The 13,404-nt window shown below is 44.3% G+C and overlaps 1 protein-coding gene and 1 long non-coding RNA gene across 3 annotated transcripts in view; one reads left to right on the top strand and one right to left on the bottom strand.

Annotated features, from left to right (window-relative positions):
- Positions 1-4,147, bottom strand: part of LANCL2 (LanC like glutathione S-transferase 2) — a 59,380-nt gene extending 55,233 nt beyond the window's left edge. Inside the window, exon 1 of the mRNA XM_040455082.1 lies at positions 3,923-4,147. Within this exon, the coding sequence (XP_040311016.1) occupies positions 3,923-4,126 (204 nt within the window). The 5' untranslated portion in view covers positions 4,127-4,147. The remainder of the gene's footprint in view (positions 1-3,922) is intronic.
- A 529-nt stretch (positions 4,148-4,676) lies between these two features.
- Positions 4,677-13,404, top strand: part of LOC121017021 (uncharacterized) — a 30,400-nt gene continuing 21,672 nt past the window's right edge. The window contains exons 1-3 of one of the 2 annotated variants that reach the window (XR_005784592.1): positions 4,677-4,788; positions 7,774-7,861; positions 8,720-8,922. This is a non-coding gene — a long non-coding RNA (uncharacterized LOC121017021). Of the gene's footprint in view, positions 4,789-7,773; positions 7,862-8,719; positions 9,363-13,404 lie in introns of those variants that run through there. The other variant, XR_005784591.1, reaches the window with a different exon arrangement.

Below are 13,404 nucleotides of genomic sequence, written 5' to 3'. Positions count from 1 at the left end.
TGACGGTTTTCTCAGGATCTGTAGGCTCTGGAGAGGATATCCTAGTGGGTCTCATCCTAGTCCTCAAACTTTGGAGGAGAAATAATTTTCCCTGTACCCTCTAAGGCATGTGCTTGGCTGACACCCTTTTTCTCTATGGCAACCTATAAATGGATAAGCTTATCTAGGATGGTTAAAAGTTCTCGATTGTGGCCACTGTAATTCAAGATTGTTTTTGATAAGGTTAAGGTTTTAAGCCTGAGCCTTAAAACAAAATTTTACTCATCTGAACTCTCACATGGGACCCATTTCAGTTTTAAATCAGACCCCACCCAACCCCAGACCCAGTCTGGTTGTTGAATTGGATTGAGTCTGGAAAAAGAAATGTTTAAGTAAAGTCAGAAGCTTCATAATGCAAAAGCAGCAGAGCTAGGATCCAAGGAGGGACTCAGCGGCGACCTCCAGAGGCAATGAGAAAGCAGCCACAGGGGCTCAACAGGTACTTTTGCCTGGTTGGTCGTTCACTGCACCTGGGACCCATGGGTGGGGGGGAGGGACCTTTAGGTCCCTCTTCTGACACCAGAACTGATAAAAAGATAAACTGAGGCATATTAAAAATTTATTTAAGGCCAAATCAGTTTGAATTGGACAGCACCAAACCAGAAGTGGTTAGGAGCTCTCTGCTGACAGGAGCCAGGGGAGAGACAGAAGCAAAGGACGGAAATTATTCGACTGGCTGTAGCTTAAGCCTACTTTGCTGTCTGTGATTGGTTATCCTTAGCGTTTTGATTTTGTAACTGTGGGGTATTTACTGACTTAGATCTTGGTTTGCTTATGTAGACCACCAGGGCATGAGAGCCACCCCAGTGTGTAATGGCCTCCTTGTTTAATTAATTTAACAGCACAGATTTGACAGATTAAGGAGAGAGCTGCATGCACAGGGACTTACAAGAAACTATGTTAAGAGACTGGCGAGGAGTAAAATATGACTAGAGAGGAGGGAGCCTGAATAACCCTGGGTGGTAATGAGGCTGAAGAGGTGGACTGGAGCCAATTCTGAAGGATTTGACAGATCCTAAGAATTTGAAAGCTTTCTCAGCAGAGAAAAAAGGAAGATAAAGAACACTCTTACATGGTATCTAAAATTTGACATAATCTTGAGCTTGAGTTGAAAATGCTTTATTTTATAATTCTTTATACAATTTTCTGGTTTTGTTTTAAAGTGTATGCTTTTTTACTTCCGAAATTTGTTTAACCTCATAGCGTATTAGGGAAAAATAAGGAAATCAGCACTTCTCAATTGTCCAGAGAAATATAATGCTTTTTTTCTTGATTCTAAATGGACTAAAGTGGGGGTTAGGGAGGGAGTATACTCTAGAGCTTTTCTCCTCAAAGTGGGATCTGTGAACCCCAACATCTGCATTCCCTGGAAGCTTGTTAAAAATGCAGATTCTACCCTCTACCTAGTGAACCAGAAGAAGCAAACTGAAGATAATATAGCTGGATGGCTAGGTCAGCCTCTTGATATCATTCAGGTTGCAATCCAATTCTTTGAGGAATTAAAAACGACTGTACTTCTCTTACAAAATAAGGCTTTACAGAAAAGCAATGTAGCTCTCGAACCCATTCAAAGTCCATCTATCCTTTTTACCAATCCCAGAACTCACCTTATTCATCTCAAAAGTCTTGCAGATACAGTAAAAGATCTGGACTTAGGAAACATATGCCCTTTGCAGACATTTATATCCTTTCTCTGTGCCTTTGAGATGCAAATGTTCTACAAGATCTTTAGGAACCCCGAACCATAAGATCTGTTTTGCCTTCCTGTATTTTTATGTATGTCTATACATGTATGTTAATGATGGGGTGTTTTTTTTTTTAAGCTACAAATGTTACAGCCAAAACTAATTTGAAAAGAGCTTTATTTAATTAGCGTAACGAAAAATAAGTGCTTACATAAATTAAGTATACTCTCGGAAACACAGAAACGAATCCAAATGGTTTTCAAATTCACATGATCTAGGATAGTCTTCGGTAAACAGAAGCCAGTTAAACTTTGTTGGTTCAATTAAAATAGGCATGTCTTAAGGGTTACTGAAACCAGTTAAAAGCATAAAGTTGAACAAAAATCAAAATGGCTGCACTCATGCTTCAGTAAAGCTCGATTTTAAAGTAACCTTTTTCATCTCTTCTGCAAAGCTCCCTTCCTCCATTCTTAAGGACTTTTGTTTCCGGAACCTGGTACCACCCTAAAGGCAAGAGGTAGGAGGCTGGCAGCACCTAATTCCAGTCAAAACCTGCTAGATCCTGTATTTTCCTATAAACCTCCCCCACCCCAGCCCTTTTCTGTGGGGGACTTGCAGTTTTTAAAGGCCTTAGCCTGTTGCAGCCTCATTTGCCCAGCAATGTAACAAACTATTTTCCTTCTTTATTCTCCAACTCTGTCTTCATGTTACATATTACGGCTCCACAGCACAGAGGTCAGTTCTCGACATTCTCAGCATTAAATATAATGCAGATATAAAGCTTTTATTCTATCTGGGTGCACTAGTCATAAGGTCATGTTATCTCTTATAAAATTTGTCAGCCAGAAAAACAACTTCATATGAAGGCTACCTATTTAATGTCTCATGAAATTCTCATTAATAAGTTACACATAATTATTAACAACAGGTAAATTAAAATTAAAATCTCTGATGTGGTTTGGAGTGTTGGGATTTGGAGCTGACAGCTAAGAAAGAATTCTTAGATGCCGTCAGTACAAAAAGGTGGTTTTACTGAAGCACGGGGACAGGACCCTTGGGCAGAAAGAGCTGCACTGTGCTTGTGAGGGGTGACTGGTAATATGCTTGGGAGTTGGGGGAGGTAAAGGAAGTTTCCAAAAGGACTTTCACCTGCTAAAGAAGAATCACAGGATCCTGGAGGCCTAGCTATTGTCAAGCTAAAGTTGTTTTTCCCTCTACCTAGCATTAAGACAGGTGGGAGTTCCTGGAAGAATGTCAGACTCTGCCTTTCTCAAGTATCTGTCAATGGGCTGCAGGTTAAATGGAAATTTAATTTTATCTACAGTTCCTTTGCCTTTGTTTCCCACATCATGTCTAGATCATTTCCAAATAAGATAAAATTCTGAGGCACTGATTACTGAACATACGTTCAGCTACTTTTGGCTTCTTATTAAAGGAACTAAAGCTATTTAAGTTCATTGGTAAACAGGTGTGCCACACTGAAAAAATTACTGTAAGGATGAATACACTTCTAGAAATCGTGAAATTCATAGAATAGCCAATTTACAGAATGCCTGTGGAACAGGCAATCCGTAATTGTTTCTTAGTTTTTACTAGAAATAAAGGTTTCCAAGGATTAAGAATTCTAGTCAATACATGCCCTTAAAACAAATAGAAATAACAAGGTTAAAAGGAAACAACAGTGTATTAAAAGTGGGCTAAGAAAAAACACAATGTATTTCTTTGGATAAGGAAAAATATGAAGAACATGTCTTTTGTTAAAGAAAAAAAAAGTGCAACTGTGTCCTCAAGTAAAAGGACTGGTTGTTCCAGAATAAGAGATAAAAGCTGAGTGGACAGAAAGTTGTGAAAAAGGATTCTTGGTTTTCTGTGTGGGCAAGCTGGCTAAGGCTGGCAAGACTTTTCAGTTTTGAAGCATGAGTCTTAATATCAAAAGTGTTGCTTATCAAAGGGAACGTGGCTAACAAAACAAAACCCACAGCCCTCCCTCCCGGAAGCAGCGCAGCTTCGTAACACAGAAAGCGCCCACGAGACAGTCGCCTCCGATCTCTGCGCCCTCCCAGGTTGGGACTCTCGCGCGGGCGCGGACCGGTGACGTCACACGGGGGCGGGGAGGGGCGGATGGACTCTACCATCGGCGGGATTCCCCCCCTACCTGGCGCGGCCCAAGGCCCGGGCGAGGCCAGCTGCCGACTCACCTTTCCATCGTTGTGAAAAGGGAGGCCGAGCTCGTCGGTGGTGGGCTGGGGGCGAGCGCAGCCTGTGTCCTCGGCCGCTCCGGCGGCGAACACCGCCGAGGCCGCGGCCTCGTAGTCCGGGAAGGGGTTGGTGAACGCCCGCTCCTCCATCTCCGCTTCCCCGCCCAGATGGAACTTCAGTCTCTTTGACATGGTCTCGCCCATCTCCGCCGCGCGCCCGGTGCCCCACCACTGGGGCCGCGCGGCACGGCGTGCGGGCGGGGACAAACCTCCTGCCGAGGCGCTTCGCTTCGAGCCACGCTCTGGGAGCCGAGAGTGCTCGCGCCGCCGCCTCTCCCCGGGACCTAGCGCGGCGGAAGGCGAGGGCTTTCTTTACGAAGCCGCCAGCTGCGAGCACCGGCGGGGCTTCGGGGCGGGCTGGAGCCTCTCCGAGGGGCCTGCCTCGGAGCGGGTGGCTGGCACATCTGGCGGCAGCCGGTGTGCTCCACGTGGTGCCCCCGCCCCGCCTGGACGCCGACCGTGCCGCCGAGCCCCGGCGGCGCGGGCTCCGGTGAAAGTTGCCCGGCGGGGAGCACTAAAGCCGGGCCCTCCGCTGCTCCGGGCGGCCGAGTCCGCTCACGTCTGACCGCGCGGTCTCTTCGCCGCCGCCGTCCGCTCCCAGCCCGCGGCCCGCGCAGCCGGTCCGAGGAGACGCTCGCGGCAGAGGCCGGAGCCCCCGGGCTCTCTGGAAGCGCTCCCGGGATCGCCGCTCCGGCTCCTCTTCTGCGGCCGAGCCCGTCTCACGATTTTCTAGAAAAAGCCGAACGGCCGCGCGGGGTACTTTCCCGCAGGAAAAACCAGTAGAGAATAATTCGCTGTCATTCAAGGTGTGTGCGGGTTGCAGAACAGGGAAGGCGCGTCCCTGGACGCGCCATCATCAATCTGCATTTTCACCAGCCGAGCGGTGCCTCTCGTGTCCTCGGCCCCTGGTGCGCCAGCCAGCCTCGCGAGCAGCAGCAGCTCTTTGATATTAAGGGGGAAAAAATTGTTCCAAAGAAAAGAATTTCAAAACAGCCTAAAACACTGCAAGGATAGTGTCTCCCAGGGGCAGGGGGGGAAACAGTCCCTCCTATTCATCACAGTTGGGAGGGGGGTGTCTGGAGGAGGAGCCACAGGCCTTTTTTTTTTTTTTTTTTTCCCCTTTTCACGTTTTATTTCAGTCCCACTGTTTTGAATAAACATATCTTTGGTAACAAGAAGTAATGTGGAAGCATACTTAATCATCTAAATATTTAATTGGCCCGAAAGATTCCTCCAATATTAATTGCCCAGGAACAGAATATAATAAAAGGACACAAGCGAATATATGTTGCCTTTATATAATCCAAATATGATTAAAAACAGTCTGTTGGTTCTCATTGTTCTTGTTACTTTCATTATTTGGGACCATATAGATCTAATAATGTCTCCTTGAAGAAAATATCTTATTTCAGTCCTCCCCCCCCCCCCCCGCATTTAAACATTGATTGAATGCCAGATGATGCTAGGTGATGACAGATATTAAAAAGATACTTTCTGCCCTTCCAGCTCCAAGTTAGTGGGTGAGAAAGGTAAGAATTTGTTTTTTTTTCTTTTCTGGAACCAAGAAGTATGCTTACGCTTTACTATAACGAAAAGTGACATAGAGGAAAACACAGTACCCTACAGTAAAGGACCAGTCCTCCTGCCTCTGTGGCCTGGCTTCTCACTACTGACTGTACTATTGTCTCCCCCAACTGCACAGGATTGTACATGTGAAACACCCCCTACTGATAGGATGTCCATGGGCGATGACATGTAGGAGGAAATAATTTTAAAGGGATTAGTCAGCATAACTATCCTCAGAGTTCAAGGAAACAACTGGTATGAAAGTATGACTGTACAGCTGCATCCTTTGAGGGACTCTTCCCCTTTCTGCTCCGTCTCTGTCCTGGGGTCCCACCCTCAGCAGAAGAAATTTTCTTACTGCTCCCATACTTTCATGCCTTCCCTTGAAGGAAATTTAATCCCCTAACCACTGATGCTCATCCTTCTCCCACCTCAGAGGAGGCTTCACTAGACAAAATAGCATCTTCACTAGACGGATGTTCACCAAAGCCTGGGTTGTTTAGACTAGGACATCACAGGCAGGTGTTGCCGAAACAGCCACTGCAGGCTTTGCGCTGTTAATTAAATCTGGTGACCTTGCTGTCTCTCTTCCACCTGCTATGAGGTGAAGGTAGTTTTTCTCCTTCTTAAAAGCTGGTGGGAACCTGTGAACAATTGTTGCCAAGGACACAAACGTATCTGAAGGACCACCAATATTTTGAAAGACTAAAAAATTTACACCCAGTTTAAGGAATTGGCATCTTTTTCTAAACGCTGTCTGGCCTGCAACTTTGCTGTAAGTGGAAATTTCATTTACACTGTTTTGCAGAGAAGTAACAGTTCTTCAAGGCTTTTAAATGCAGAAGGTGTGAGTCTTCCTCCTGCAGGAGATAGGTTGCCCTGAGACGGTGAGTGGGGCTACATGATGGAAACTTCTAGATAGCGTGCCTGTTGGCGGGGGGGGCTGGGGGAGCAGGTGAAGGAGCATCTACTGAATACATGTGAAGGCCTGAGGTTTTGTTTGTTCGTGTTTTGATTTATTAAATACTTATATTTTTATTTTATTCTTCATGTGCATGTCATATGACAGGCTTTTAGACTTGTCCATGTTCCTAAGCCCCTGAGTGAGTCCTCCAGTCCCTGCCAGAGCCACCCAGGCCTCCATGATGAAGGCCTTTCCTCTGGGTGGTACAAGAGTAAGTCCCAGTAAGCAGGCCACCAAATTCCCTTCTTCTACCCTGCAAATCCCTCTTGAGATTGCCCTCCACTCTGTCCATCCATCAGGGTCTGGGTTGTTGGCTTGTTGGGGAAGAAACAGGCTAGCCCAGGGGGTACAGAGGAGGGATTTGTTTGTTACCCCCATTCTCGATACATAAGATGGTTCCTTCCAGCTGCAGGCCATATACAGACACTACATGTGCTTTATACCCCTAATTTAGGATAAATTTGATCCCTTAAGCCGGCAACTGGTTCTCAGAGTATGATCAGGAATCTTTTGGGGTAGCTGTGAGGCCAAAAATGTTCTTTTTTCTCTTTTTTAAAATTTTGAGAGCAATTTAACATGTTAACTTCAACCTACAACTATCTTCTAATGTCATTATTTGAAATATAAAGAAACAGATCCTCACAGGACTAAAATAATTCGCAAGCCATGAGGTTGTTTTTCCTTTTTAAAAAAATTTAAACAACTTTGTACCATGATGTAGCAAATAATGTAAATGTCATGAATAGGAAAGCTGCAGTTTGCAATATACCCCTGGTTGGGTATTAGACCAGGGCAGGTGCATTGCACAGAACTGGTGGTGGCCCCTGTAGCATAAAGAACACAGTCGATAACATAGTAACTTTGTATGGCCAGAGATGGTAACATTGCATAACGTATACTATGGTCAAATCACTATGTTGTGCACCTGCAACCAATGTAACGTGTGTCAGCTATACTTAAATAATAAAAACTAAAACACACACACACACACACACACAAAACCCAAAAACCAATTAGGTAACATCATGAAAAATTGGTTTTCAGTCTCAAAACTATCCATTTAAATGTCTTATCTCTTCCTGATTAGAGGTCTCATATTGTCCCCAGTTTCTTCGTTGTGTTTTGTGTGCAGTACCTCACAGGATGGGAAATTCGTGGACCACCAACAATGGCAGTACCCATTGGGCTTGTCTTTCTGGATGTGAAGGTGTGCGGTGGCTTTGCTGCGATGATCTTGAACATAAAATCTTTTGTAAACTAGGTAAACCATGGCAGCTGTCTGAGCAGCAACGGGGACCGCTGAAACCCATCCAGCTGGTACTCTGCGAGTCAGACTCATCGCTTGCGAGGTGTGTGACCGGACACTGAGCGCCCTGAGCACTTAGGTAGACAGTGGAGTCCAGCAAGAAGAACTCTCTTCTATTATTCGCCTTTTTCACTACCATTTTCTCCTGAGTGTATGGGGTTTTCTAGAGGCAACGTGATATAAGACATCATAGCAGATTTAATAGAGAAGCAAGTATGAGAGTTCAGTTAATCTCTCTCAGTCAGGTGTAAAGAAATTTGTAAAAATGTAAAATGAGGCCACTTCCGTCGTGTATATTATTTTGGTTTTGAAAGTAGTTACCTTTCATAAGAATGTGTTGCCTACATTAACCTATAGTATGTCATTTGTTATGTTGCCAAACTAATAAAGAATTAAAAATGTTTAGGATTAATTTCTAAATTGGTACCTATTAACAGATATTGTCCATACAAAAATTCTTTGGGATTCTCAATAAATTTTAAGAGTGTAAAGGGATTCTGAGACCAACAATTTTTTTTCAAATTTTTAAATGTTTATTATTTATTTTTGAGAGAGAAAGAGAGAGCATGAGCGAGAGAGGGAGACACAGAATCCAAAGCAGGTCCCAGGCTCTGAGCTGCCAGCACAGAGCCTGACATGGGGCTCGAACCCACGAACAGTGAGATCATGGCCCGGGCCAAAGTCAGACAGTTAACCAACTGAGCCACCCAGGCACCCCCTGAGAACTACAGTGTATGAGCTGCTGCCTTCAGCAAGCTGTTCCATTAGGGATATTTCATTTCAGAGATATGGAAAGTTCATAGCAGTCCAACATGTAGATGAATGCTGCAGAGTGTGCCTGGCCGAGAGCACTTACATCACCCGCTAATGTTTCCTATTTCCTATTGTCTTTTTTTACTAGGCCTCCCTGTGACAGCTCCCATATGTTGACATCATCCATATACTTTCTTGCTTTGTGGGACTCAATTTATGACTGAAAGGTGATGATCAAAGAAAGGCTAGGCATCTCTTCAAACATGCCAAAGGAGAGTTAGAAGATGCCCGAATGTTGTGCCTAGTCATGGATATTTCAAGAGATTTAAGGCTTCTGCTGGAATTCAGAATGTAAGTGGGATGCTATGTTTACACTTTTTATGCTTATCGTTGTAGAATCCAAAAGCATTTTTGATTTTTACCAAGTTTGGGTTCTGTAGGCATTCCTGGGAAGAAAAGATGGCACATTGGAGAGCATCTTTTGCTGTTTTTGTCCCTGTGACAGCTGTCAGCGTGGGGTATCTGTGGCACGGCCCCTGGTGGCCAAGCACAGGGCCACTGTTCTCCTCAGACTTGGTGGGGACTGTTGAAAAGGTTCTTACCAGAGGAGGGCGTAGTCATCCTCGGAAATCTCTGAGTCAAAACAGACAGTTCCATACTCTTCCATACTCCTTTCCTCGGTAGGATCAAAATCTATCATGACTGTCCAAAATATCTAGTTTGGTTTCTAGGCTTAGGAACCTAAGCCCTAAGGGCTTAACTTGTTCCAGACTAAGGGATAGACAGCAAGGCAAAAAGGAACCCAGAAATTGGTTAGATCACAGGGAAGGTTAGGAAGGAGCAAGAAGCATCGCTGAGGAATCACTGCAGGACTCAGTCTGGGCACCACACCTCACACAGGCTCCTGAGGAACATGAGGTCAAGACCTAAGGTGGAAGGAGGAGCTGAACTTAAAACACTGTGCTTATGGGGGCACCTGGGTGGCTCAGTCGGTTAAGCATCTGACTTCAGCTCAGGTCATGATCTCACTCACTTCCTGTGAGTTTGAGCCCCGCATCAGGCTCTGTGCTGGCAGCTCAGAGCTTGGAGCCTGCTTCAGATTCCGTGTCTCCCTCCCTCTCTGCCCCACCCCTGCTCGCGCTCTGTCGCTGTCTCTCTCAAAAATAACTACACATTAAAAAAATTAAAACAACAACAGCAACACCAACACTGTGCTTATGAAAAGCTAGTAACTGGACTTCATATGAGAGATTTAGACCCAAGGTTGTGGTAACATTGCCGTCTCCACCCTAGTCTCTTGTTGAAACCATTCCTCAGCTGTGCTTCTGGAACCTGGCCTTAGGAGAAAGGCCACACTGAGAGCAGCATGCTCAGGGACAAGCTCATCTTGAGCACCCCAGAATATAAGAGACATAGGTATTTACTCAGGAAATTAAAGGTACAGCAGGGATCTCACTGCTGGGGTTCAGATATCTCTGGGAAGGTCTGGGGACTTGTGGGCAGCCCCCAAACCAGGCTATTTACAAGAGTTGGTCTTCTCTTTATGTCCTGGGAGCCTGATATAACCATCTGGCCCAGGAACAAAGCCTCAGTTGTGTGCAGGCATGGTGTGATTCTGAGAACAATGTGGGATTGGAGCTTGTCCTCAGCTCAACCTGCGATGGGTGGTAGGAAAAGAGAAAGGCACATGGAAGGAAAGATGGGTTTTGTGGAGCCTGTGCATTTCCCCCTTCTTACTACAGACCAGGCACAGCCTGTCAGACAGCAGAGAAAGTGCAAAATAGAGGCAGCACCCAGGGAGCAGAATTATTCATGAACATAGGAGATGTACCATGAAGACTCCCATATGTTCCGGTGGGGATCAGTGAGCCAGTGACCTATTCATGTGACCTTATTCATAAGCTAGGGGGATCTGCCCCATGGTACTCAGAGCAATTGCAGAGATAAGGTCTTTCTGGGAAAAAATATGGTATTTTTTGGAAATGAGTAAACTATAAGATATCTTCTATACTCAGATGGCTGCTCTGCCTCCATCTAGTTGATTATTTCCTGAGCTCTTCTCCATGCAAGAAACAGGCCTCTCCTGATTGCAAGCTGAACTTCATTTAGGACAGTGTCCCCCCATTAACCCCCCACCCCCCACTACCCTTAATTTATGAAGAAAGAGTTGACTGACTAGTTAACTCTCTGACTTCCTAAGCAAATAATGACATGGAAAGATTCCCCTCCTACCCTACGCATTGTACGATTCCATTTATTTGAACTGCCCAGAATGGACTAATCTATAAAGATAGAAAATAGACTAGTGGTTGTGTGGGGTTTAGGAGAATGGAGATTGGGAAGTGATGATTAGGAGGTATGAGGTTTCTTTGTGTGGTGTTGAAAATGTTCTAAAATTGGTTGTGGTGATAGTTGCAAAACTTTGTGATGTACTAAATCCCAGCAAATTGTAATTATACGATAAATGAATTGCATCTCAATAAAGCTGTTATACACAAAAAAACAATGGAGAGACTGATAGCCAAGTGCTGGAGAGCAGCTCTGATTCTACTCTCTAAAAATATAGGTGAAAGAAAGGACTGTTCTAACTTGCACTATGTGAGGTAGAGAGACTCAAGACACCTGGGTTCCATGTTGGGACACAGATTTACTATTGGTTATTGTACAGAAAGAGGGCTCTGGGAGTGGGTATTGCATGGCATCATTCAAATGGGCTCTGATATGGCCCCCATGAGACCTGGCAAGGTGACCAGAGGAAGAGAGGGAAAAAGATAAAGAGAAAAGACAGAGATAACATAATACCTCCCTAGGCCCTTCCTCAGAATTTTCTAAGTTCCTCTTTTATCCTAGGATTGGGGAAGTCTGGCAGTGCCATCAGGGTAGGGAGCCCCAAGCCCTGAAAAAACACACAAAGGCCTCTTCCCATGTCTTTCCTTCAGAGCGCTTGCCCCGGCAGGGTACAAACCAGATACACCAGGAGCTCCAGGAGTAGTATCTCTGGGGTTTTCCTAGGGTCTCCATGCCTGACCCAGATTCTAAGAGAGTGGCCTGGAGAGTGACCAGGCCACAAGAATGAGGCTGATATATTTGGGGTGATTTATGTAAATAGTGGCCCTGTCATCTTCCCAGGGCTAAGGTATGCCTTCTCCAACCTCAGAAATAAGGTTAGTAGAGGAGGAATGTCATGTGACTCTGTCACAGACAATACATGCAGTTAACTGATCTTCAACAGGGGTGCCAAGAATACACAAGAATACACAATTTCTCTTCCAGAAATGGTGGTGGTGGAAAATGATATCTACGTGCAAAAGAACAAAGTTAGATCCTTGTCTCCCACCACACACAAAAATCAACTCAAAATGATCAAAGACTTAAACATAAGACCCCAAACTGTGAAACTCCTAAAACACGGAAAAACCTTCATGACATTGATCTTGGCAATGGTTTCACCAGTGTGACACCAAAAACCAAGGTAACAAAACCAAACATAAGCAACTAGGGCTATATCAAACTAAAAAGCTTCTGTACAGCAAAAGAAACAATCAGCAGAGTAAAAAAGGCAGTTTATGGAATGGGAGAAAATATTTGCAAATCGTGTATCTGATAAGGGGTTAATCTCCAAAATATACAAGGAACTCCTACAGCTCAGTAGGAAAAAACTAATAACCTGATTAAAAAATGGACTAAGAACTTGAATAAAATAGTCAAATTTTGTAGAATCAAAAAGTGGAATGGTGGTTGCCAGGGACTGAGGGAAGAGGGAAATGGGAATTACTAACCAACAGGCATAACGTTGTAGTCAAGCAAAATGAATAAGCTTTGGAGATCTGCCGTACCGCTTTGCACCTATAGTCAACAGTAACATATTGTGCACTTAAAATTTGGTCAAGAGGGTAGATCTTGTTAGGTGTTTTTTTTCCACCATAAAATAAAACAACAACAAACAAACAAAAGGTATATGGTTCAGTTACATCACCCTGTAATTTGTGTTATTGTTAACATGTTTATATCATCTATATATGTTATAAACACAATACGGTGTTCATCTTTAACGTATGTCTTAAAATATTAATAAATATACTTAAAAAAAAATCAAACTCTTTCCTCTGCTGGGAACAGCAGCCGAAATCTCTATTATTTTCATTTTCAGCTGTTACTTTTTTGCTGGGTTCCCTGGAGTCTCCCCATGCACGTGTAGCGTAGCAAATCAGACAAGAAATGGGCAGAATTTACAATCAGATTTGGGGGTTTATCCCCTCTATGTCTCCATCTTGTCTAGGATTTCTTCCTTCACTTTCTATCTGCTGGCTCTGCCAGCCCCCGAATTTTGTCATCTGACATTTTAAGTAAGTAAGGCTGAGGCTTTTGGCTGCCTTGAACTGCCTGCGGACTGAGGAGACCCTTCAGGCCAGAAGCTGCGTAACTGCAAATCTCTTGCTTAATGGGCTTTCTGATTTTCGAAGAATGATTGCACTCCAGTTTCCGCCTGCTTTGCGTCGTACTCCAGAGCCTGTACGCTTTTGTCTTTTTAAGTTTTTTTGTTCGGATTTTATAATAGTGACAGAGTTACAGTCTGGCAAAATCATTCCCTTGTAGCCACCAGAATTCCTCTTAAATATGATTCTATAGCAAGATTTTATACAGAATTTATTTTACCAGGCCACTATTAGACATTTAGTTGTTTCTGTTTGCTTTTGAAGAAAAAAATAACAAGAAGATATTAATGTGGCTCAGTTGGTTAAGCGTCTGACTCTTGGTTCTGGCTCAAGTCATGATCTCACAGTTCGGGAGATTGAGCCCCGCATTGGCAGTGCAGAGCCTGCCTGGGATTCT

The sequence above is a fragment of the Herpailurus yagouaroundi genome, unplaced genomic scaffold (genome assembly GCF_014898765.1).
Source record: "Herpailurus yagouaroundi ecotype Mexico unplaced genomic scaffold, PumYag 214, whole genome shotgun sequence".
Classification (NCBI taxonomy): Eukaryota; Metazoa; Chordata; class Mammalia; order Carnivora; family Felidae; genus Herpailurus; species Herpailurus yagouaroundi.
Note: the sequence above shows the minus strand (reverse complement) of the source record. Positions and strands in the feature narration are given on the sequence as shown.